The sequence below is a fragment of the Carica papaya genome, chromosome 3 (assembly GCF_054855325.1).
Source record: "Carica papaya isolate Zhongbai chromosome 3, ASM5485532v1, whole genome shotgun sequence".
Taxonomy (NCBI): domain Eukaryota; kingdom Viridiplantae; phylum Streptophyta; class Magnoliopsida; order Brassicales; family Caricaceae; genus Carica; species Carica papaya.
Window position 1 is genome coordinate 647,134 of NC_142311.1, and position 24,551 is coordinate 671,684.

The 24,551-nt window shown below is 37.0% G+C and overlaps 5 protein-coding genes and 1 long non-coding RNA gene across 9 annotated transcripts; 4 read left to right on the forward strand and 2 right to left on the reverse strand.

The window, feature by feature from the left end:
* Nucleotides 1–562: 562 nt before the first annotated feature.
* LOC110815359 (enolase (DUF1399)) lies at nt 563–5,905 on the forward strand. 4 transcript variants are annotated; one of them, XM_022043131.2, is made up of 8 exons: nt 563–914; nt 1,014–1,128; nt 1,493–1,873; nt 2,628–2,900; nt 3,847–4,367; nt 4,473–4,597; nt 4,904–5,064; nt 5,156–5,905. In XM_022043131.2, the coding sequence occupies exons 1-8, from the start codon at nt 724–726 to the stop codon at nt 5,669–5,671; spliced, it is 2,283 nt and encodes a 760-aa protein (XP_021898823.1). In that variant the 5' UTR covers nt 563–723; the 3' UTR covers nt 5,672–5,905. The 4 variants fall into 4 exon arrangements, with proteins under 4 accessions (XP_021898823.1, XP_021898824.1, XP_021898825.1 ...); XM_022043132.2 differs by lacking the exon at nt 2,628–2,900; XM_022043133.2 differs by lacking the exon at nt 563–914 and having other exon boundaries at nt 1,470–1,873.
* Nucleotides 5,906–7,595: 1,690 nt separating this feature from the next.
* LOC110815334 (F-box family protein) lies at nt 7,596–11,378 on the forward strand. The gene is made up of 7 exons (XM_088214815.1): nt 7,596–8,727; nt 9,145–9,270; nt 9,398–9,502; nt 9,582–9,981; nt 10,128–10,257; nt 10,356–10,650; nt 10,952–11,378. The coding sequence occupies exons 1-7, from the start codon at nt 8,098–8,100 to the stop codon at nt 11,195–11,197; spliced, it is 1,932 nt and encodes a 643-aa protein (XP_088070941.1). The 5' UTR covers nt 7,596–8,097; the 3' UTR covers nt 11,198–11,378.
* Nucleotides 11,024–13,475, reverse strand: LOC148266576 (uncharacterized). Its single transcript, XR_015817518.1, has 3 exons — nt 13,335–13,475; nt 12,143–12,381; nt 11,024–11,161 (listed from the first exon to the last, which is right to left on the reverse strand). It is a non-coding gene; the product is annotated as an uncharacterized LOC148266576 (long non-coding RNA).
* LOC110815333 (Plant invertase/pectin methylesterase inhibitor superfamily) lies at nt 12,162–14,221 on the forward strand. The gene is made up of 2 exons (XM_022043088.2): nt 12,162–13,146; nt 13,361–14,221. The coding sequence occupies exons 1-2, from the start codon at nt 12,162–12,164 to the stop codon at nt 14,029–14,031; spliced, it is 1,656 nt and encodes a 551-aa protein (XP_021898780.1). The 3' UTR covers nt 14,032–14,221.
* An 840-nt stretch (nt 14,222–15,061) lies between these two features.
* On the reverse strand, nt 15,062–16,082 carry LOC110815405 (C2H2 and C2HC zinc fingers superfamily protein). The gene has a single exon (XM_022043198.2). It carries the CDS (start codon nt 16,074–16,076, stop codon nt 15,159–15,161), a length of 918 nt encoding a protein of 305 aa, XP_021898890.1. The 5' UTR covers nt 16,077–16,082; the 3' UTR covers nt 15,062–15,158.
* Nucleotides 16,083–18,516: 2,434 nt separating this feature from the next.
* LOC110815487 (putative pectinesterase/pectinesterase inhibitor 21) lies at nt 18,517–24,296 on the forward strand. The gene is made up of 8 exons (XM_022043308.2): nt 18,517–19,784; nt 19,867–20,732; nt 21,739–22,016; nt 22,464–22,530; nt 22,617–22,673; nt 23,475–23,519; nt 23,618–23,674; nt 23,772–24,296. Exons 1-8 carry the CDS (start codon nt 18,752–18,754, stop codon nt 23,862–23,864), a joined length of 2,496 nt encoding a protein of 831 aa, XP_021899000.2. The 5' UTR covers nt 18,517–18,751; the 3' UTR covers nt 23,865–24,296.
* Nucleotides 24,297–24,551: the final 255 nt, after the last annotated feature.

The following is a 24,551-nucleotide window of genomic DNA, read 5'->3' on the forward strand; positions in this document are numbered from 1 at the left end:
GGTAAGAATCTTTCTCTATGTAAAGTGGTTGAACGCACCCAAAGTATCCATTTTGAATTACTTGGAATCTACAAGACGTTTGATGTACTCCAAAATTTACAGTTAATTATACCAAGTGAAGAAAATATTTCTTTATAAGTCAAATTTTTTTGTTTCTTTGTAGGAAAATGCAATGTGGGTTGATTTTTTATAACCTGTAGTACAATATTTATACGATAATATAACCATAATTGTAGCTTAGAAGGGCATTAGAAACCTCATTATTAACGAAACCATGTTCCATAAATTTTGAAATTTAACCTCTAAATATATGTTAATGACTTAAAATATACCTACTAATGTTCTTTTTTAAGTAAGAATTAACCCTTTTAATCATACTTAATTCGAGTAATTACTTGGTTAAGGTACCTCACTGTGTTCATTCGTGCTTATATATAAAAGCAATCGTGTCGTTTAAATAATTTTCATGGCATCATCCAAGCCCTTGATGGAGAATCCACGTGGCAAAATCCTAACACCTTAATGAACGACTCCCTCCTCGTATGAAAACATGTCCATGTTCGCAGTGTCTGCTGCGCATTTTCTCAATATTCCCTTTGCCTCTCCTCGTCACTCGCTGTAGCTTCCTAGCGAAGAACGGCACGCCAAAACATGGAATCCCTGTGCTTTTCGGCACAGAAAATCTAATGTCCTCGCGAATAGATACGTGATTCTCTGTCTCCCATGTCGGTCAATCGCAAAGAAATTTCGAGCGACATGCAGACAAGAAGTCTTAGCGAAATATCGGAGGTAGACACCGTACGGGTCGGTATGGATCTTGTATCGGCCGCGCGGAGAAATATCGGGCTAATGAGGACTGTTAGAGACTGTCAATGGCTGCAACGGAGACCCGTAATCCTTGAAGCAATCAGGAGGTCCGCTTCGTTTCTTCTTTCTTTTTCTTTTTTTTGGCGGGTGGTCTTGGGACTTTAAAAGAAGTAATCTGATCAGACGATGGATGCTGAGTTTTGCAGGTATGATGAGCTATGGATGCCGTTGATTTCCGATCTTACTGTAGGGTCAACCCCTCCTATGGTTCTCCCTCCAGTCGATGTTGAGTGGGTTTGGTTTTGTCATACGCTGAAACCGGTAAGCTTGATTCAGTGTAAGCCTTTACTCTTTCTCTTTTTTAGCCTGCTTTAATGTTTGGTTGCCGAGAAAGAGTGGAAAACAATGAAGGAAGGAACTTTTTTGTGACGGGTATGAAGCTTTGGTTTTGGTATTCTCGTTTCAAACGTTTGCTATCAAGATCTTAAAAGTAGTCTATGAAAATTTTAAGCTAATACATAGCTTATCTTCTGAAAAGGAAGAAGGAAAAAGGTGACTTCTTGCTTTCGTTTCCTTTTATTTTTTCTTTTTAAAAATTTCCCGACAAGCAAGCAGAATGTTTAAACAATAAAACCCTCTAATCTCCTTCTCTTTCTTTACAGCGATTAACAATACTGTTATTCAGGTGGGTTACAGGCAATATTGTGAATTAAGGTTCTCGAAGTTGATAGGGAAAGCAGCTATCTTCGATGAAGAAAACGAAGAGTACGCATTGATGAGATGCAGAGAAATTTGGGAGCGTAGATACCCAAATGAGAGTTTTGAGAACGAAATCGATTCAAATTCTCAAGACCCAGTTGTTAAATACGAAGATCTTTACAGTGATGTGATGAAGCAGAGGGATTTGTACTTAAAATTTTCTGCCCCCTACGTGTCTGAGATTGTTTATCTGATAGCAGCAAGACAAAGATATAAAGGGTTCTTGCTGATATTGCAGAAATTCACAGAGGAACTTTCCTGTTTCGTGCCAACCTTGGATATATTTCTCATGTGGCTCACCCATATGGTGTGTGTTAATTTCTGCAAATTTATCTCTGTTTATTCTCCATTACTGGGTTTTTAAATGTGTTCTACCTAATTTTTCACTATTTGGAATTGAAGGGTGTTTTTTTGTTTCTTCTTCAGTTGTTTTTTTATGATGATTGAGACATTTTATGTTGGTTTAAATTTTTGGAAAAATTCGTTGAACTCTATTATTTAGCATGATATCAGAAAGGTTCTAAATTCAACTTTAAAACCCTGCACCCTTCTTATATTTTACCTGTTTATTTACACCTTCTGCTTCCGGTATTAACCTTCTCTTTTTCTTTGAATCTCTGTTTGGTTTTTGTTTTTGCTCACCGTTTAATTTTCTGCTTTTCGGGTTTTGACCCACTATTTGCCTTCTCTTAATCAATTTAAGCTTTTTATCGAAATCAATTTGATTTAACTTGCTGCTCTGTCAATTTACGTCAAGGGTTAGTTAAAGGAGTAGTGGGTGGTAAAATTAAAAACTCTCCATTTGTCCTGTCTTCTTATGCCACATGAATTTCAGCTTCCTTCTTCCAATCAATAATTATTGGAGAAGAAAAGGAAAGCAACCTGACCATTTTCTTTATAAAAAAAAAGTCTTCTTTGATGCTTACATTTGTATGAATACAATTAGTGCTCCACATGATTGATGACTCACTATCTCAAATTCTTTTTTTCCCACTTTTGTTGTATCTAGATTGTTTGGTTGTCTATGTCTTACACGTTTACTTCCCTTGTGAAATTTGAAGAGCTACCCAACAGTGTATGTGGAGGACTTGAAGGACATGTGGGATGATATGGGTAAGGTAGTGGGGCTGTTGGGATCTATGAAGGAAAAAGATATGGAAGAAACAAAGGAGCTTTGGGACAGATGCTTTAATCAACCTTATGAGAAAGCTGGTGGCGGGTTAGCCATGGGATTAAGTGATCGGTCTGCAGTGAATTGCCCGGTTTACTGGGTTGAATCTGATACAGATGTAAATACCAAATACAAGTCCATGCACCCTAGGTTCCTCTTGGAGGTAATACTAAAAGACGGTAATCCCAGGTAGAAAACATACAAGGATATGTAATAATTTATGTATCTATTGGTCACTCTATTTATTACTATATAGTTATTGTTTAGAAGCTAATACTCGTACATGCTTTGAGTGAGGGAGTAGAACGATCTGCAAGTCAACAGAGCTCATAATTTGATCTGATGCAGCTTTATTAACTCTTTAAATAGTTTCTTTATTCTGAATATGAATAGTTAATTACCATCAGTCTTTATCATGAAATCTTATAGAATCTGAATCTCTAGCATTTTGACTTTTTTTTAATTTTATCTTGATAATTTCTTTAGTGGGAGAATAGTATATTATAGAAGCCAACTCGTCTTTTGCTTCTTTGTTTCCATCTCTTTATATATATATATATGTATATATATATTTGGGTGTGTCTGTCTATGTTTTCATAGTACCAAAGAAGCTACTGATGGTGATTCTGGTGGGTTTAATTAGTGGTTCATCAGATTACTTGGACACTTGCTTTGGTAACTTAATGGAATTAACCCTTTCTATAGATTCCTTTATTTTTTTAATCAAATAAAGAACAAAAGACTAGTTATACTAATTTTTCTTTTCCTAAATTCTAGTTCAACGAATCATTATCTCAAGATGTAATTTTATAACTTGATTTAAAAGTCAAGGATCATGGATAACCTTGATATCTTTGCATCATCTAAGTGGGTTCTAAATTTTATTCTGATCAAAACGAATATTAGTAATTGTTTTGTCTGCTTGCCCCGGGACTGGTATGGTGAAGCTTTTTGCACCAGGATAATCTGGAAGAATGAAATTATTGAACTTAAAAGCTTGCTAGATTCCACAGCATTTTATCTACAGTTAGTTCTGCAATATTTTCAGAAACTATACAGATCTGCAAAATTGGCTCATATGATAGTATATGATCTTAATTATAATGCAGGTTTGTATATTTGTGAAGCTCAGCTCCAAGATGAAGTCAATGCAAGAGGATAAGAAACGAAATTTTTTGCGTCTGCGAATAACAAGATGTCACAGGGAGCTCAAGCTTGATAAACCAATCACAAACTTTTCCCACAACAAATGGCTGAAAGCTTGGCACCTTTATTGTGAGTTTGGAACCAGAGGACTTGTGCTGGACCTACGTCATAGGGGTGGCTACTGCTTCAAAGGAAGCAAATTGCAGGGAACCATAGCATTTTCATGGAATGATTTATTAAGAGCACCTTCCGTTACTTCAGCGAGAAAAATTAACGAAGAAGTTAGGGTTTTTGTTTCATTAACTCCCCCAGTTCAAGCACCATACTTGCTGAAATGTGTACCAGACAGGGTAACAGATGATACTGGTGCTATGATATCTGATGTGATTCTGAAATTAAACCAGTATAGGCCTCAAGAAGGACGGTGGCTCTCTCGTACTGTTCTTGATCATGCAGGGAGGGAGTGTTTCATTGTCCGAGTAAGGTGCATTGCGCCATTTTTAATCTCTTTGCGACTGCATTGCCATCTGAGGAGAGATTTTTGATAGTCCTTGGTATTAATATCTCAAAATTTGGTTTTCTATGGCAGAATTGGAGGAGGGTTTTGGAGAAGAGGAGCTGAAACTCCATCGAATGTGAAGTGGGATGATCGGATAATAGAGATACGTGCGGGTTCTTGGTCTTACGTAGCTGGTTCCATTGGTAGAGCTCCAGGTATGTAGCTTGGAATTCTCATATGATAATCTGGTAATAGAATTAGTCAGGGAGACAAGAACTAAGGTTGAAACTGTGTAAAAAGACTAAACTTGGAATTTGTTTGGTATATTAAAATTGTCATAAGCTTTCCTTTTCATGTTCAAACTGAGTAAAAAGAATATAAAGCTTAAAACTTCTAATAATTTTTTTCCCCTTCTCGAAGTCCAAATTGAGCCATTGCTGCAAATTTTTATAAAAGAACTAAGTTTCTTTGTTGCTGTAACACAGTTTTGAGCATACTGTTATCGTTTCCATCTAGTGCAGAGAAAGTGATAGCAACAGCGTCACCAAAAGAACCTCCAGACCAGTGGCAAGCCGCATGGCAATTCTCAACAGGAGATGAACTTATGATAAGATGGGAGTCATCGTCATCATCCTCAGGCCTGAACTTCTGTCTGATAAATCAAACATCTACTGATTCATCGGTAAGGTGGAAAAAAAAAAGGGACAAGCATATCTCCAAGTTTAGTTTTTTTTTTTCCAATAATGTGATTTTAGCATGAACCGAAACTTTAGGTGAAGTTATTGAGAGGTCGGAAAATGGAGTATCAAGTTAAGGATAATAATCAAGAGAGCGAAAGCAAAGAAAGTGAAGACGACGAAGAGGAGTTTGTGACAGTGGTTAGAGTGACAGAAGAGAACCCAGATGGAAAAGCAACCGCCCTACTGAACTGGAAGCTCCAGGTAGTAGAAGTTCAGCCGGAGGAGGATGCACTTCTGGTGCTACTACTAAGTGTTTCGATGCTGAGAAGCATATCAGAGATGACAAAGCAAGACTTAGGCAGTTTGTTGATTAGGAAGAGATTAAAGGAAGCGAAAATGGGTTCTAGAGATTGGGGTTCAGTAATTCTCCATCTGTCTTCATGGCCATCATCGTCTTGCATTACTTCACCTCATCTTCAACCTTGGTACTGGAATTCTAATGCAGTAATGGCGCGGGATGGGAGAACAGAGAGTGTGACAAGGCAACCTGGGCTTGATTATTCACCAGTTGAAGGTGGTGATAGGTTCTACAAGAAAGGAATCTTATAACATGAAATTCCCCAAGGCAAACTCAGATTTATATATTCTAGTTGTTAGCATAGATGAAAATGCTTTTGGTACCAGAGCTTGTTGTTGAAGAAGTTTAGTGATATGGTGCGTATCACTTCTGTATCACTTGCAGCCACCTGTTAATGCTCTACCGTGAAGTTATCATGTGCTCTGTTATGAAGTTGTCGTACTCTGTTATTCTATTATGCAGCTATTACATTTGTTCTCACTATACATCATTTTTCTGAACTGTGAAAACTTGAAGAATAATAGAGGTTGGAGGAAATAACAGAGAAGTTAAACTCAGATTTGGAACTATACCAGGAATGAGAGCTACTACTCATGCAGATTCTCTACATCCGCATTCATTCGGCAATCCAAGTACGATATTAGTCTTTACCTTGTTGAATGAAGATAACTATCTCATATGGAGCAGATCTACGAGGATAGCTTTAGAAACGAAACTCAAATTAGGTTTTATAAATGGGAAATATAAGGAACCAGTTGACGAAAATACAGAGGAGTATGAGCAATGACAAGATACATATTTTTTGGCGCAGTCGTGGATTTTGAATTCAATTTCAAAAGATATAGTAGATGCTTTCTTGTATACCACATATACTAAAGATTTGTGGGATGAATTGGGAGAAAGATTCGGAATCTACAATTGTCTATTGTGAAGCTCTTATGTACCACATTTTGTTGTGGATCATTAGATGATTCATTTTTTTTTATCATCAATTAAGTGATTTTGCTCTCACTATACATCATTTTTCCGAACTTTGTTCGGTCGTGTCGGAGATGGCGCGGGCTTAAGGTTCTGAGTTCGATCCTTATCTTTCGTAACCTCTAAGGCAAGAAAAGATAAAAATAAAAATAAATCCCACTTGTTTCAAAAAAAAGAAAAAGTTGGAATTAAAGACTAATTTTTCTTTTGCGGAACAACGTGGGTTCAATAATTTAGCCCCAGACAACTGCATATGAATTTACTCTTTTAAATTTAGTTTTATTTTATTAATTCTTAATTAATAATTTATTTTTAAAAAAACTTTAATTCGTTTTAATAAGATTTATCGTTAATTAATGTAAAATATGTTTGCGCAATCTGTTCGATTTATTTTAATAATTCACGTTTGATCCGCTAATTATGAAATAATTATCGGAAAAATAACGCAAGTTTATTTTTGCAAAAAATCAAAAATTACCCTCGATTTCTAATTTTTTTTTAAAAAATTAAATTAAACAACTAAAATATTTTTGACGTAATAAAATATTATATAATTTTTTTTTATAAATAATTATTAAAAATTTTACCCAAAAAGGAATAAATATTTTACGTCGTATAGTTGACGGAGCTCGTGAATGACTGATGCCTTTCCCTTACAGGACTAGACAACAACAGTTGGGCCAGCCCATGGGCCCAGGGTAAGAGGCCAGCATGGCGCGGGTGCGGGACCCACCCACGTAGTCCACGTCATCCACGAGAAATATCGACGGCTCCTCCTCAAATCGAAAACCCAGATAGGTACGGTCGTTGCACGTTAGTGGGTCCCGCTACAGCAAGTCCGCACCGTACACAATTTAAAAAAAATAAATAAATAATAAATAAATAAAATGATAATTCGCTGAAGTTGCGGTACAGATACGCTGCAAACATCAACAGATTCTCTACTTTTATTGGATTCTTTTAACACTGACAGAAATCACATCACCGTAGCGCCACGTGTACTCTTCCCATCTCATCACCGTTGATTGCTCGAGCCGCGGCGGCATCGGACGGTGACAAACCCGGTCTATGGTCGATTCCGTGCTCTCTCATCCCAGTTTAGATTCTCTCCCGTACTCGGACGACATTTACCTAAAATTTTTAGGTTCCCTTTCGCCGTTCTGGATTAGTTCGCGTAATGTCCCAACAGCCATCGCCCAATAATCTTGCGCCACGTGGAAACGTCGAGTCAACAGTAGCGTCACGCGAAACATGATCTCATCAAACCGTGCCTCCTCTCTGTCTTTCTCTCGGCTTCTCTTATCCGTTCTCCGCTGCCTTCTGCAACTACTAAACGTCGTCGTTTATTGTTTCACTCTCTGCGACTCTTCACCTAACAAATAGCTCCGGTTCCTTTCCGGTCTCGTGCTTTTCATATTCCGACGAATTATTCTCCCAAAAAAAGGATATAACGTTTATAGAAGCAATGAACCCGACCCGGAAAACCCGTTTCAGCTTTATTCGGATCCTCTGCAAGTCTATCCACCACCCTCTCCTCCGCCTTCGGGTCGTCTTCTTGTTCGTCCCTACCTAAACCAAAACCTCGAGGAATCAAGCGAATTTTCTCTCCCGAAATATATTCAATAATAGAACAGCATTTTAATATTAATTTTCTCGACTCGAGGAGATTACAACCTTAGTTGCTGAATATTTTTTTTCAATGTCGGGGCTTCCAATTCTCTCTGTGTTAACGGAGGATCTCCTCATCCGGATTCTCGACAGACTCAGCTCCGACTCGGACCGCAACACGTGGCGACTCGTCTGTAAGGACTTCCTTCGTATCGAGTCACTGACTCGCACGTCCCTCCGAGTCCTCAGAATCGAGTTCCTGCCGAATCTGCTCCGGAAGTACTCTAATATATCGTCTCTGGACCTCTCGGTTTGTCCCCGTATCGACGATGGGGTCATGTCGCTGCTGCTGAGTCGGGGCTCTTTGAGCTGGGCCCGGGGGCTGAAAACCCTGAACCTGAGTCGGGCGTCCGCGTTGCGGCCGAGGGGGCTGGAGATGGTGGCGCGTTCGTGCCCGTCACTGGAAAGCCTCAGTGTTTCGCACTGCTGCGGGTTCGGGGACAGAGAAGCGGCGGCAATATCGGGGATCACCGGGTTGAGGGAGCTGAAGATGGATAAGTGCTTGAATGTGACCGATGTTGGGTTGGCGAAGATAGCGATAAGGTGCGAGAGGCTGGAGAGATTGAGTTTTAAGTGGTGCATGGAGATATCTGATCTGGGTGTGGATCTTTTGTGCAAGAAATGCCCGGATTTGAGGTCTCTTGATGTGTCTTATCTCAAGGTTAGTTTGTAGCCTCTTTCCTTTCTGATTCAATTTCTTTTCTTGTGCTTTTTTGGTCCTTGTTTGGTTGGTGAGAAAACCGGAGGAAAGAAAAAGTTAATAAGCCTCGAAAGTTGGGAGTGCGAAAAAAGAACACAAGTTCCTTTTACTTTTTTATATGTACTTCCTTCCATACTTTTCTGAGTGTGTGTATGCTGCATTTGGCTAATGAGAAAATGGTGAGCAGAAAGGAAGGAAATTGGATTTTTGTTTATTGAAAATTTTCATTTATGAAACGTAAAAGAAGATGATGCAAAGGAAACATGGTAAATTTAATTCGTTTGGCCAAGTTAAAGAGAAGTCCAGTTAATGGAGTTTTTGCAAAGTATTTGTAGGAAATTTTTATAGAAATTCCAAATCTTGATTGGAATCAATCAGGTAACAAATGATTCTCTCCGTTCAATTGCTTCTCTGCTGAAACTGGAAGCTTTAGATATGGTGGCATGCCCTTTGATTAATGATGCTGGATTGAAGTTTCTTGAGATTGGATGTCCGTCCTTACAGGTATATTTGTCTTTTCACATACCAAACTACTGGAAAATGAAGACTATTGCTTCAGAATTCAATTACATTTTGATTAATCTTCACCGAAGAATTACATTGTGATTAATTCATACCAAAATTTCTCCAGGCAATTGACATATCTAGATGCGAACATGTCACTTCCTCTGGTTTAATATCTGTAATTAGAGGCCACAGCAGTCTTCTACATCTCAAAGCGGGTTTCTGTTCTTCAGTAAGTGATGATTTTTCGTCTTATGCTAATTTCCTCGAATTCGGGTGATTTACTAAATTGTAACCGGGTCTTGCTCCAGGAATTATCTGGAGCTGCTCTCCGGCATATTAAGGAGTTGAAGAATCTGCATACTATAATAGTTGATGGAGCTTATGTTTCTGGTTCTAGTTTCGAGATCATAAGTGATATGTGCAAGTCTTTGGTAGAAATTGGGTTGAGCAAGTGCATTGGTGTTACCAATTTAGGTATAATGAAACTTGTACCTGGCTGTGTCAATTTGAGAGTCCTTAATCTAACATGCTGTGCAGCCATCACCGATGTGGCGATTTCTGCTGTGGCTGAGTCTTGTAAGAACCTTGTATGCCTAAAGTTAGAATCTTGTAATATGATCACCGAGAAATGTCTTTACCAAATTGGTTCCTGCTTAATGTTACTTGAGGAGATTGATCTTACGGATTGCTCTAGCGTTAATGATCAAGGTAAGATCTAAACATAAGCGTAATTATTGAAAATAGATTTTCTTGTTTACAAACATGTTTTCATTTTGATGCGTTACTTGACTCTTTATTGATCCATTACAAGTACGTATAATCTTTTTCAATGTAATTTTTTTTTTCGTCTGCAGGACTAGAATATTTGTCTAGGTGTTCTCAACTTTCATGCTTGAAATTAGGACTTTGTGCCAATATATCAGATAAAGGGCTGTTGTATATTGCTTCTAACTGTTTGAAGCTTCACGAACTGGATCTGTACCGGTAAACTAAGTTTGAGATTCATTTTTTTAACGGATAATTTACTTTACAGAAGCTAACTAGTCAAAAGATTTCGTTTATCTGGTTATTTCGGGCTCCAGATGTTCGGGTATTGGAGATGGCGGTTTAGCTGTTTTGGTCAGTGGTTGCAAGAAGTTGAAGAAGCTCAACCTATCGTACTGTAATGGCCTCACTGATGAAGGGATGGAATATGTTGGCAAACTTGAGGAACTTACTGAATTGGAGCTGCGCGGACTTACGAGTGTCACCGGTGTTGGTTTGACAGCAATTGCTGCTGGGTGTAAGAGACTGGCAGACTTGGATCTGAAACATTGTCATAAGATTGATGATCGAGGATTCTGGGCTCTAGCATACCACTCGAGAAACTTACGACAGGTACCAGATCCTAGTTCCAAATTTAAGAAAGATATGCTATTGCAATTGTAATTTTCAAGTATATTAAGCGAATAGTAGTTCATGCAAAGAGTCTAAAAGAATGTAGATGGTTGAGAGCGAAAAAAAAAAAAAAAAGGGAAGAGCCAACTGTTGCTTGTATTCTACTTCTTCGTTCGCAGCTCTTAATAGCCACCAAGAAGTAGTTTGGAACAGGGATCTGAAATTGACCCTGTTTTCTTGATTGTTAGATTTGATAATCATGGGTTCACTGCTATGCTAATGACTATCTTGATGATATCAGGTAAACCTGTGCTATTGTTCTGCGTCAGACATGGCGTTATGTGTGATGATGGGGAACTTAACATCCCTGCAAGACGCAGATCTTGCGCACCTCAGCAATGTCACAGTGGAAGGATTCGAGCTTGCTCTTAGAGCCTGCTGTGTCCGGATCAAAAAGGTCAAGTTACTTGCTCCTCTCAGATTCTTGCTTTCCCCAGATATACTTGAAACCCTGCAGATCAGGGGTTGCAAGATTAGATGGGATTAAGATGTGTGCTCCAAAGTGCATTTGAGAATTTTAAAACATGGCCAAAGCCTGTTTCGCACATACATTACCTCCTCGGATAAGTTTATAGTGAAAAACAGCCCAGACTGTCTATCTCATGTTTTATATAATTATGTTCAAAGAGCAGTGGTTGTTTTTTCTATCATATGTCAGTGTTTTATCATATGCTTTTATGGCTTCTGATGGTTACAGCATTTTTTGTACAATCTGCTTAATTCTGCCTATATATGCAACTGAGCATGACATATCCTCGAATTTAGTCATGTAAGTTAAAGCATGAGGGACACTATACGCCAAGGATGTACCAATATGGTTATTAGGTGGCCTGGTTAAAGAATCAGGAGCTACCTTACCCAATCTTCCCCTAGTTTTAGCAAGGAAAGGCATCTTTTTTTTTTTTTTTCGGCCAACTTTGTTTCTTGTGAAAATTCACATTGAAAGAGAATTTTGCCAATAAGGGAAGCAAGTTTTGATCCTTATATTCTCTTCTTAGTGAAATGGGGGTGAGGCTTTTACGCACTCTGCGTATTATGAGATGAGAGAGCCTGATCCGACAACTTTTTCAGCCTTGATTACTTTTCATCTATGTAGAATTTAACCCAATAAAACTAATATTGATGTTAGTTTACAGAATCAAGAACTCCCAAACAAGAATTTTGATGTTAGAATTTAACCCAATAAAGCTTTAGGCAATAAACAAAAGGGAATCAACAGAAAATGTTAAAGAAATCAAGAATTCCCAAACAAGGAATTCTAAATCCATGAACCCAAAAGAAAGCATAACTTTGTCTTGGGAAAAAGCATAAAAATAAAGTGTTTGGATAGCTCAAAAGGTAATACATTTCTTTCTGAACAAACGAACCCTATGTTCCCTTGCATATAAAATTTCTCTTTTAATTTCACATAGAAATTAAATAAACATCTTGCCTTTGTTCTTCTCATCGATATGGCCCCAAACATGGCCTTAACCAGTCCTCTTTTCCTTCTCTTCCTTCTACCATCACTTCAAGCTTTCTCCAACGAAACCTCTTTATCCATCGGAGATTTAACCATTGAAAAAATGATTCTACAAGCTTGTAGCAACATTGAAAACCAAGCTTCGTGCATCTCAAACATACACAACGAACTAGAATCAACTTCCGATCTAAACCCCACTTCAATTCTCACTGCAACAATAAAAGCAACACTTAAAGAAGCAAAAGATGCCATTCAAATGATCACAAAGTTCAATACTTTGTCTGTCAGCTACCGTGAGCAGCTCGCTATTGAAGATTGCAAGGAACTCCTAGATTTCTCAGTGTCTGAATTGGCCTGGTCTTTAACAGAGATGAAGAAGATTAGAGCTGGTGATAAGAATGTTCATTATGAAGGGAATTTGAAAACTTGGTTAAGCGCTGCATTGAGCAATCAAGACACTTGCCTCGAAGGATTTGAAGGTACAGATAGACATTTAGAGAATTTTATTAAGGGAAGTCTTGAACAAGTCAATCAACTCATTGCTAATGTCTTGGCTCTCTACACTCAACTTCATAGCTTACCTTTTAAGCCTCCTAGAAATATTACTTCTAATCATCCGTTTACAAACCTTGAGAATAGCTCAGAATCAGAAGACATGGACCTTCCGAATTGGATCACTGATGGTGATCAAGAGCTTCTCAATGCCAGTCCTCTTCGCATGCACGTAGATGCAATTGTGGCGTTAGATGGAACGGGCAATTATCAAACAATCACAGAAGCAATTAGCGAAGCTCCAAGCTACAGTAACAGAAGGTATATTATATATGTGAAGAAGGGTGTTTATAGAGAAAACATAGATATGAAGAGAAAGAAAACTAATATTATGCTTGTTGGAGATGGAATTGGAGAGACTGTGGTGACTGGAAATCGAAATTTCATGCAAGGATGGACAACTTTTCGAACTGCAACTGTTGGTAAGTCCTTCGTATCATGCTTCTCTAATTAACTTATAGATTGAGATTATAACTCTGTTTTTAAAAATTTAAGCATGAACAGATATAATTTGAATAAAACTAAACTAATAAAACTGTAATCACACTTCAATTAAATCTAATTCAATGCTTGATTAAGCTCAACTTCGTCCCAAATTAACCAACAATACCTTTTACATACTGTTCCACTTTGCAGCCGTGTCTGGAAAGGGATTCATAGCAAGAGACATGACATTTCGCAATACAGCAAAACCTGAAAACCATCAAGCAGTGGCACTCCGAGTCGATTCAGATCAATCAGCATTCTTCAGATGCAGCATGGAAAGCCATCAGGACACCCTCTATGCTCACTCCCTCCGTCAATTCTACCGGGAATGCGACATTTATGGCACAATCGACTTCATTTTCGGCAATGGAGCTGCTTTCGTCCAAAATTGCAAGATCTTCACTCGCGTCCCACTTCCATTACAAAAGGTCACCATCACTGCTCAAGGACGCAAAAACCCGCACCAGAGCACCGGATTTGTCATTCAAGATAGTTATATTCTAGCTTCGCAACCAACTTACCTAGGTCGGCCATGGAAGCAATTCTCTAGAACAGTGTTTATCAACACTTACATGAATGCTCTGGTACAACCTAGAGGTTGGCTTGAGTGGTATGGAGATTTCGCCCTAGGCACATTGTGGTATGGCGAGTACAAGAATTATGGACCAGGAGCTTCACTCTCGAATCGGATCAAATGGCCGGGATATCATATCATCAATGATGTTTCTACAGCTACGTTTTTTACAGTTGATCGATTCATTGATGGTCGATCATGGTTACCAGCAACTGGTATCAAATTTACAGCAGGATTAAGCAATTAGGCGGTAATATATATATATATATATTTATACATATATATAATGTATTTTTTTTTTACAATATTTACTAGATTTATTTTTAATCGGAAATTATACAAATAATTAAGTTTTAAGTGCTTAATTGTTTATGATTAATGTAAATTAATTATGGTGTAGGAATTTAACCCGAGTGGAAAACCCGATCCAAACCCGACCCATTTGGCCCATGGGCCATGCTGGCCCATCCAATTGAAGACAGCAAAATTTTTCCAAACCCTATTAATTTATAAAATAATTTCAGAATTTAAATTTTATAGAATAAAATTGCGAATATCTTAAAAAAAAAAAAAAAAAATCCATCGTTAAATTAATTATACAACTCTCTTATAACTCGAGTTCAAGTTCTACTCATCTCAATCTCGAGAAAAAGAATTAATTACAAAACTCTCTTTCGTTATATATGTATTTTTGTTTATTACGAGTAATACTAATATATAATAATTTAGTCAATACTAATTAATAATTACTTTATATAGCTTGTATGTTAATTGAATTGGAATTTTACTATAGTAGATAAATATAAATCAATTAATATTTGTTGACGAACAAAGAATAATATTTATTTTCGAAATTATTAGTTGTTAATTTTTAAAATTTGTCACTCGGGTTCTAATTAATAATTAATTATTAATTAAAGAGAACAAATCAAGTGATAATCGTCGTATAATTTTCTCTAACGGAATTAAAGTTCAAAGATTATGTTGATTATTTTAGAATATCTTCATCAATCAAACGTACGTGGGATTAGTAAAATGGTGTGTGTTAATGTAATTAATTCTGATATATATGTATGTATTAATATGTAATCATCTCTGATCAGAGAAATTAACAATGGAGATTGATCCAAATAATGAGATACATATATATATATACGTCAGTTATGTAAATCAATCAAACTCAAAACGTAATTAAAAAAAAAAAAAATCGAATGGAACGAATCATTTTAAAGTTCAAAAGAATGAAATTGCTATGGTATAACAATGAAAATGTAGGACATACAGCAGACCTAAACATGAAATTACAGACTGTGTATAATGAAGATCAGATAGAACACTTGAACAACAATCTAAATTACAGAACAACATGGTAGTCTAAAGCTTGAGAGACAAATCGAGCCCCGAGTTATCATTCTCGTCGTCATCTTTTCTCGTCTTCTTCTCTGGCAGAGGCTGGAGAAAGTTGAGAGTAACAGTAGGTCGTTCTTTGGGGGTAGGAGTCGAAATAGAGAGACCATCTCCGATCTTTTTCTCAGACGAGGTCGGATAGGGTTCCTTTCGAGTAGGCTGATTGTTTGGAGTAGGAAACTGGGAAGTAGTACTGGTAATAGAGACACCACCGTGGCCCACGCAGTAAGAGAAACCAGAAGGAGTCCATGGATAGGAAGGTTTTTGGATGGAGGAGTTCAGGCCAATAGGGCTAACATATGAAGGTCTATTGTAAGAGCTATAGAAAGGCATCTGGGAGTTTGGAAAAGGACTGTAGAAGGGGAAGGGGGAGTGTCCGAAACCGGTTTCCTTCCGTCGTTTTGCGAGGGCTCTCTCCTGTTTGTGTGCGTTTTGGTGCCCTCCTAGGGCTTGGGAGGTTGAAAAATCTTTCTTGCAGTAGCTGCAGGAGAAAACCCTAGATTTCTGCTTAGCTGCTGATCTAGGGTTTGTCTGAACAAGAGAAGTAGGAGCACTGAAAGGGTTAATCAAAGCTTGGTTATAAGCGTTAATGGTGGAAAGCTTGAGTTCTATCTCAGATCCACCACTTGACCCACCAAGAGACAACATCTTTTCCTTGCTGAAAAGATTGAAATCCGAACTGGGTTTGACCTTACTTGGCCGATCATCATCACGATCGTTATCCCTAGATAGATCAATGAAAACAACTTCTTTTTCTTTCAAGGAGGCGGGTTTCACCACCGTGGCGGCACCAGCTCCGACTTTTTCCCGCCCGGAATTCTCCTGACAGGCAGCGGAGATGCTGGAGGACTCAGAGATTGACTGTTTGCCGGATGAAGCTTCCATTGCTACTCAGAGGAGGGAGATAGTAAATTATACTATGTTTTATTTTCTGATTTTTTTTTTTTTTTCTGAGTTTGAAGAGACTGAAAGGTGATGTTCTATTTATTGATCACCATTGTTGTTGGTCCATTAATCTTTTTAACTTTGGTAAGAAATCTCAATGCCATAAAGTTAAATGACTTTGCTTACTTACCTTATATTTTGTATGTATATATTGACTAATAAAACTAAGCTTAGTTTGCTATTCAAGTTTTTATAATTTTTACTAAAATACTTGTCAAATATTTCCGTTTCGCGTATTAATTGCCATAAAAATTTCGAAAATTCCAAAATCAGACTTGCTTTACCTAAACACAATATGGGTTTAATTTGATTTTTAAACCTTCTCAATTATGGAATCCAATTAATAAGGTTTTCATATTTGGGGAATGTGAATTTATTTAGTTGACAGCCTGTGAGTAAAATTAGCATCTATACACACACACATACATATATCTACCGATGTATGTATTGACCATATTGAAGCATATGAAATGAAAGGAAGAAAAAAAAAAAGAGAGATTAATCTTTTGAAATTTAAAATCCATTCATGGTATCTTTAGTTAATGATGAACTTAAATTCATTGATTTAATGGTATCTAGCACAATATTGTTAGAGAATTAAATATTAATGGAACATAAAATAACATATATTATATAGCTATATATTGTATGCACTTAATATTAAATGGGAAATTTGGGAAAGTCCTATAATGAGATTTACTCATACTTTGACCATACTATATAATATATATAAACATCTCTATAAAAATTATCAAAATAATTAATTCCTTGCTCTTCTATATATGTATATATAATAAAATTTCTAGGAACCAATGACTTGTCGATATGATCCTCATTCAATTTCGTATATGGTAATGTTTAATAATTTTTGTTTTCTTCCTTTGTATTAACACATAACTTAATCCTTCTTTTTCGAGAGATACTAACTTCTTTTCGCTCGACAAACATCGACCTGAATATAAATGCATGCATACGTACACGTTAATTTTGATTAATTCACGACGTTAATAAGGTTCCATCGAAACTCGTTATTCATTAACTAATCCGATCAATTAAAATACTAACTATGAATATATAATTTTAAGGTAAATGATCCGCTAATCTCTGTTATCTCGATGACTTGCTAAATCAACCCCATAATTCTCTTTTAAAAAAGTACCATTTCATGGCCTAAATTGAATTTATTGTAGCTAAACACAAGGAGATCACTTAAGAACTCTCATTAATCTCAAGATAACTCATCTTATATAATATAATATTATATATGTAACTAAGTATCTTAGATTAAAGCATGTTAAACATACTTTTACAACAAGGTTGAAATCTCAAAATCTAATTGACTAATTAATAATCTTTCTCATCTCTAGCTATGATGATATCAAACATTCCAGTTTTATAAAAACTTGTGAACCCACGATAATCTCGTTTTAGGGAACCACTTAATTATATTAATCGTCAATTTATCAACGATTGTTTAACTCGATGATTCGTATATCTAATTTATTCATAGAAAAATATGAATTTAAGTCGGCACTCTCTTTTATTATCATTTAAAAATTTTCTTCTATTATGTTATGGTCGATGTTCCTATACCTATTAACGAATGTACGCACGAGTTTCTATTCAAAAATTTTTTGGACAATTACTTAACTTAAATTGTTAATATATCTATTCCTCTAAAAGAAGTCGTGGATTCGAATTAGGTTACGTCTTTGTACGTGTTCTCGTTTTAAAATTATTTATACTATATAACACTAATTACTTTTGCAACAGCAGTTTAGAATGACATTAACTTTTATTTATTCATTATCTACGTCACGTCAATTTCTTATTTTACTATATTCAGTACTCTATCGAGACTGATTCGTAGCGATCATTCATCAAAGAATGACTATGATTGTCAAATGATCGAACAACCGGGAATAATTTACAGTCACTTCTTAATTTACGAAACGTAGGGATTCGAATTACGATATTAATAAAATATAAGTATGGATACATATGGGCAATTAGTTTAGTTTAATTGTAATTACAAAATGTGAACAAGAACTGAGATGGCATTTTGGTGAATTAAAAACCTAATTAAGCTGAGGCACGTACACATATTATTAATTAATTAATTAATTAATTAGTTAATTAGTTAATTAGATTAGATTAGATTAGACAGAGAAGCCATTAATTAAGGGCTAATTGCAGTAAATATCAACTAACTATCCCTCTGTGTTTTGGCTTGTCAATTCTCATTGGCCCTCCATTTGGACAATTTTCCCTCCATACCTCCAGTTCTTTTTTAACCAATTTAACTAATTATTTTAAAGCCATTAATTAATATTTTTATACATATAATTATTATAATTATAAATACTTCCTCATTTTTCTGCAACCCCCCCCCACACTCCCTTGAAAGCTTTCAGGCTTTTGAAGGAGGAGTCTCTCTCTCGTCAGATCCTTGGATTTCAGGGAGGAGATTGCAGTTTTTGTATTTTCTTTAAGATTCGTTTATATCTATATATCGGTATAATGCATATGTATAAGTAGATATATAAGTATACACACGTTATACTACGATTAGATTTGATTTCTGGTGTTTTGATCCTTGTCAGTTTTCATATATTATGGCTGATCATGACGAAAAGAAGAAAAGGAGGTATGCCGTGATAGGAATTTCCTCCTTTCTTCTGGTTGCAATGGTGATCGCAGTAACTATCGGCACCAACCTCGAGATCGACGATGCCGACACCGGTAGTGCCAAGAACGAGAGGCTGACAGCCTCCATGAAAGCTATAAAATCGATCTGTGCGCCCACCCAGTATAAAAAAACTTGTGAAGACAACCTCAGAGCCAACGCAGGGAACACGACGGACCCGAAAGAACTCATCAGAGTCGTGTTCAACGTTACCATGAAATACATCAACGAGGCTGCAAAGAGATCGACGACGTTGAACCAGCTCAACCAGGACCCTAGAACCCACGTAGCTCTCCGGCAATGCAAGGAGCTCATGCATTACTCCGTTGGGGAGCTCAAGAAATCTTTTGACCACATGGGTTCGTTGGATGTGACCAAAATCGATGAGATTCTTGTTAATATGAAAATCTGGCTTAGCGCCGCCATAACCAATCAGCAAACGTGCTTGGATGGTTTTCAGGACACGACTGGTGATGCTGGGGAGAAGATGAAACACGGGTTGAAGACTTCGATGATGCTAACCCACGATGTTCTTGCCATTGTTCATGAAATCTCTAAAGCGTTTAATCAGATTAATGGTGCAGATAGAAGCTCCCGCCGGCTGCTTTCCGCCGAGGACTTACCGGTTCTCGGCCATGACGAAATTGATGTCCCGGAATGGGTCAACCCGGCGACAAGAAAACTCCTTTCTGCTCCCCCTTCCACTCTCAAGCCTGATATTGTTGTTGCAAAGGATGGAAGTGGGGATTTCTTGACGATCAATGAAGCCATTGCTGAAGTCCCTAAGCGCAGCAACAAGACGATCATTATGTATATTAAAGAAGGGGTTTACAAAGAAATCGTGGAGGTCAAAAGGTCCATGACCAACTTGATGATCATCGGAGATGGCAGCAAGAAGACAATCATCACCGGCGATTTGAGTTACTCAAAAAATCTCACCACTTACAGAACTGCAACTTTTGGTATATAGCTAAAACGGTAATTGAACATTATACGATTAATTATCTCAAGAAGTTAAAATAAATAATTTGATTTATCATGCAGCTGCATCTGGTGACAACTTCATTGCGAAGAACATTGGATTTGAAAACACAGCCGGAGCCATCAGGCACCAGGCTGTGGCATTGAGAGTTATGGCGGACATGGCGATTTTCTATAACTGCTCCATTGACGCCTACCAAGACACACTTTACGCGCACACCAAGAGACAATTCTACCGCGACACCGTCATCTCCGGCACCATCGACTTCATCTTCGGCAACGCCGTTGCTGCTTTCCAGAACTGTACGTTGCTGGTGCGCAAGCCATTGCCGAACCAGCAGTGTCCAATTACAGCGCAAGGTAGCAACGACCCACATGAGCCAACTGGTTTCGTCTTCCAAGGCTGCACCATTGATGGCGAACCAGAGTACCTGGCTGTCCAGAAAACGAGTCGGTCGTTCCTGGGTCGGCCATGGAAGCCGTTTTCGAAAACAGTAATTATGAACAGTTATATTCCTGACTTCGTCGACGGAACTGGGTGGATGCCATGGAATGCCACCGCCGGTCTCGACACCTGTTTTTATGCGGAGTATGAAAACGAAGGTCCCGGAGCTGCAAAGATTAACCGGGTTAAGTGGCTGGGAATCAAGGAACTGACGGAAGAACAGATCATTCCGTTTACGCCGGGAAATTTCCTTAGAGCTGACGACTGGATTAAAGCATCCGGAGTTCCGTACACCTCCGGCATGCTGGGCAATACGATAATTCGTCAGAGAGGTTCTGCACCATCACCGGCCCCAGATCGAGTTACAAAGTCGCCCTCGCCCTCGCCCTCGCCCTCGCCCTCATCAATGTCGGCGCCGGCGCCGGTGCCTTCCCCTCCGCGACAAAAACCAAGTTTTCTTTTCCCATCAACATGGTTTCTTCACTGAAGTTCAGAGATTGTTCTTTTTTTCTTTTTTAAGATTCAACTCTCTCATTTTTTTTTCCCTTCAAAATTTTCCCTCTTTCTGAAAAAAAAAAAAAAGAAAACAAGAATTTGCCCTTTTGATTCCTTGATTCTTTTGTATGGATCTGCCATGAACACAGTAGCCTAAGATCAATTTGAAAAATCTTCAAGCCAATTATAATATAAACTGTCAAGATGATCATCAGCGATATTATGTCTGTGATTAAATTAATATTACTATTAATATTATTATATTAATTAATCGCTTTTATATACTTAAACCTGGTCGTTTAAATTTTTTCTATATTTATATTCCATCAAAAGTATATTAAAAAAAGTAAGATTTATTTTATAATTATCTAATAGTATAATAATATAATTTAGAAATTATACAGATTAATTACAAATTGATACCTTATGAAATGATTATTTTAATAAAATACTTATATATTTCGAGCAAATTTTATAATTTTTAAAAAAATTTAAGAAAAATAAAAATAATAATTACAACATAAAATTTATAAAAGTTGCACGAGCCATTTTTACACTAAGGTATTTATTTGGATTAATTTTTGAATTTTACATAATCATGTTTGAAATGATAATAATTTTAATTAAATTGGATAAAAATTTAATATTATTTTTAAGACATATTAAATTTTTTTTATATATTTTATTAATTAATTTAAATACATACTATTTATAATAAAGTCTTATAAAAAATATATATATATATATATATAGAAATGTATAATACAACTCATACTCATAATATTTATAAATAAAAGAAATTATTAAATATATAGTCAATTAGTGATTATTTAGTGGCTAAATTTAAAATAATACATTGTTTATTTAGTTTAAAAACGGTGTCGTTTCATGCTTTATGACCATAAAAACGACATTATTTCTGGTTTGTCTTTCACGATGAATCTCTTAAAACGACATTCATTTAGTTTCGTTTGATCTATCCTTCGTATATATAAATAGATTCTCCAAATCTCTTCGTAATTTTGGCCAAACCCTCCCTCCGTCTCTCTGAAACAATGGCGGTCTCGTCGGCCTCTTCGACTTCCTACTCCGATGCATCCTCTGACTCCTCGTTGGCTCGCCGTCGCTGCAGCCAACGTAACCGTCGAGAGAAAGACAGAGACCGGGAATCTCTCAAGATCCGTAAGAAGAGCCGCTCGCATACTAAGCGTCGCCGCAGGCGGTACCGCTCATCAGATTCTTACTCTTCCTCCTCCTACTCTGATTCCTCCAGGTACTCCCCGGAGAACATGACCCTATAGGTTTTGGTTTTATTATTCTAGGGATGATTTGTATTGAGGTTCCCTATTTCTTATGGCGATTATTTAGGTTTTGCGCGTCTTTTCAGTTTGTGTCTATGCTTTTCTGATTGGTTTCCGGTAAATTTTAGGAGAAAGATAACTTTTCGTGTATTCTGAGAATTTTGGTCCATGAATAAAAAACCTAAGGCCAATAATTTAGGTTTTCGGAAACATTACTTTTTCGTTGATTTGCCTGGTTGGTAAGAAATTATGGGGAAAGTGATAGGGGATTAGTTTCCTATTGAAATCTTTCTGCAATAGCTTTTTTGCTTATGGCTAGTTCATTAGTAAGCTGAATATTGCACGCTGTTGCAGTGTATTAAAACGCTCTAGGCTGATTAATTTGCTAATGTTTTGTTCTCATTATTGATTGGTTGTAGAAGTGAGAGTTCAGACAGTGAGCATGAGGCATCGAAGAGACGCAAAAGGAATGATGGACCAAAGAAGGTAATTGCGTGGTGCACTGTTTTGATACCTCAGTCCCGTTCTGCTTACATTTTAGGTCTCACTTGCTTGTCTTGTTACCTTGATAGTCCAAAGAGAGGAGCAAGACACATCGTCATAAACGCCATAAGCACGGAGTTAAAGAGGTAGACCACTATTCTCTCCACAGTTTGTCACTACTTGTGCATGTTCTTTGTGTCATACCATCCCTGTTACCAAGCCAAACTGGAATTTGAAACTTGAACTGTAAGCAAGACAGAATTGATTTCTCTTTCTGTAAAAAATTTAGAAATCAGGGCTAAAGCACATACAAAAAGAGGGGTGCATGAGAAAGATGTAATATATATATAATACTAATTACTTTCCAAGATCTACTGGCTGTGCTTGATTGAAAGAGTGTGGTACGAATGACTTTCTTTAATTAGCCCTATTTTAATAAGAAAAGAAAATACATAGTAACTTTTCACTTTAAATCAATCAACTTCCTTGAATGCAATCCTTCCCCCATTTTTAACACGAATGAAAGAAAGAAAAAGGGGAAGTGCCATGGGTCTTAGTTGTAGGAAATTCTTTGCGTTTGAGCTATTGTGAATTTGTCGCTCAATCGTGAGTCGTGGCATATTTGCTTCTCAGTAACTAAAAACTGTTAAATAGTTGGGGTTTCTTTTGTTCAATAGTCGTGTCCGTTGAAGATTATGACTGTGAGGGCTATAGAGGTTGTCTTGGCTGTTGCATTGGTATTACATGTTTTGCGGATTTGGTTATCTTGTTATTGTTTGTTACTTTTATGAATTCAGTTATTATCAAATGCTGTGTTTGAGGCGCTTATAATACTTTTTGCCTGCTCTATGGGCTCTTCGAACTTGGAGCTGGGGTTGGTGACATGATGGTTGGCCACGATTGTGTTGCTGGGTTGGATTTGTCCTGGCAATGGGAGCCTTATATAGAAGCAGCGAGATGAGGGAACTAGTAGTCCTGTACAACTCTCGAAGGTACATTACCAAATTCTAGTGATTTAGACCTTTTAGTGACTATGTTTTTTCCTTAACTCCTTCGCTGACGGAGTGACTGTTGTGTTCTGCTTCTGCAGTTTCTAGGCCGCAACAAAGATGATGGTGTCCGCCGCAGTGCTGTCTCTGGCAAGAAGGTAAAGCAACTCATTTCTTCATGTCATTGTTATTTTCTCGAAAGATCCTTAAACGAGACATGTTCTAAAGTTACTTGTCTTTCATGGTTTCCCGTAGATTCTGTTGAAACTTGACAAATCGAAGGAAGATAAAGTAGCAGAAAACAAAAGAAGTGAATTGCTGAAATTCTTGAATGCCAGTTTTGATTGATTGGATATACTGCATGTTAGCAGTCAGCTTAGGTCCACTCGTCTCTTCCAAGTACACGGGTTACCGAGCACGGTGGAAATTTGATGATTCGGCGTTTCTGTTCCGAACGCAGAAAATGTAGAATTTCAGTTTTTTTTTTTCTAATTTGGAAATGGTGCGTTTAGATCAAACTGGGTTGCTGCTGATTGGAGAGCGGAGATTTATTTTGTGTTTACCATGTTGTGTCATTTGAGGGTGGCACTCGTTGCCAGGGCGTTTAGGTGACAAAGCATACCCTGCTGCGCTGCCCAAGACTCAGCTTATGATATAACGGGCTATATATATATATATATATATATATCAGCTGGGATCAATGTATTCAGGCAAGAACTTGGTATCTCTAGAATTAAGTGTTATTATGTGGAAAAAAACCTGACTTTTACTTTTGGCTTATTATTTTGTGCTTTAAACATATATATATATATATATATATATAAATAGTTAAACAAGTGAGAATGATTTGTTACTCGTGTTTATGTGCGTACTGATGAAATTACTGTATGCATTACATAATATTATGTGTATATATATATTAGATTAATATTTAAAAATGAATTTTTATCTTATTTTAGTATTTACAACTACTTTTTAATAAGTAAATAATCAACTTCTGCTTTTTAAAATAACTTTCAGCTGTATTACCTTTGC

Bases quoted from the DNA above. Each gene is read 5' to 3' on its own strand.
- LOC110815405 (XM_022043198.2), bottom strand. From the start codon at position 16,076: ATGGAAGCTTCATCCGGCAAACAGTCAATCTCTGAGTCCTCCAGCATC.
- LOC110815487 (XM_022043308.2), top strand. From the start codon at position 18,752: ATGGCTGATCATGACGAAAAGAAGAAAAGGAGGTATGCCGTGATAGGA. The intron at 22,674-23,474 runs GTAGACCACTAT...AGCCTTATATAG, and splicing joins ATAAGCACGGAGTTAAAGAG to AAGCAGCGAGATGAGGGAAC. The intron at 23,675-23,771 runs GTAAAGCAACTC...GGTTTCCCGTAG, and splicing joins GTGCTGTCTCTGGCAAGAAG to ATTCTGTTGAAACTTGACAA.
- LOC110815334 (XM_088214815.1), top strand. From the start codon at position 8,098: ATGTCGGGGCTTCCAATTCTCTCTGTGTTAACGGAGGATCTCCTCATC. The intron at 9,982-10,127 runs GTAAGATCTAAA...TTTCGTCTGCAG, and splicing joins CTCTAGCGTTAATGATCAAG to GACTAGAATATTTGTCTAGG. The intron at 10,651-10,951 runs GTACCAGATCCT...TGATGATATCAG, and splicing joins ACTCGAGAAACTTACGACAG to GTAAACCTGTGCTATTGTTC.
- LOC110815359 (XM_022043131.2), top strand. From the start codon at position 724: ATGTCGGTCAATCGCAAAGAAATTTCGAGCGACATGCAGACAAGAAGT. The intron at 1,874-2,627 runs GTGTGTGTTAAT...TGAAATTTGAAG, and splicing joins TCATGTGGCTCACCCATATG to AGCTACCCAACAGTGTATGT. The intron at 2,901-3,846 runs GTAATACTAAAA...ATTATAATGCAG, and splicing joins ACCCTAGGTTCCTCTTGGAG to GTTTGTATATTTGTGAAGCT.
- LOC110815333 (XM_022043088.2), top strand. From the start codon at position 12,162: ATGGCCCCAAACATGGCCTTAACCAGTCCTCTTTTCCTTCTCTTCCTT. The intron at 13,147-13,360 runs GTAAGTCCTTCG...TCCACTTTGCAG, and splicing joins TTTTCGAACTGCAACTGTTG to CCGTGTCTGGAAAGGGATTC.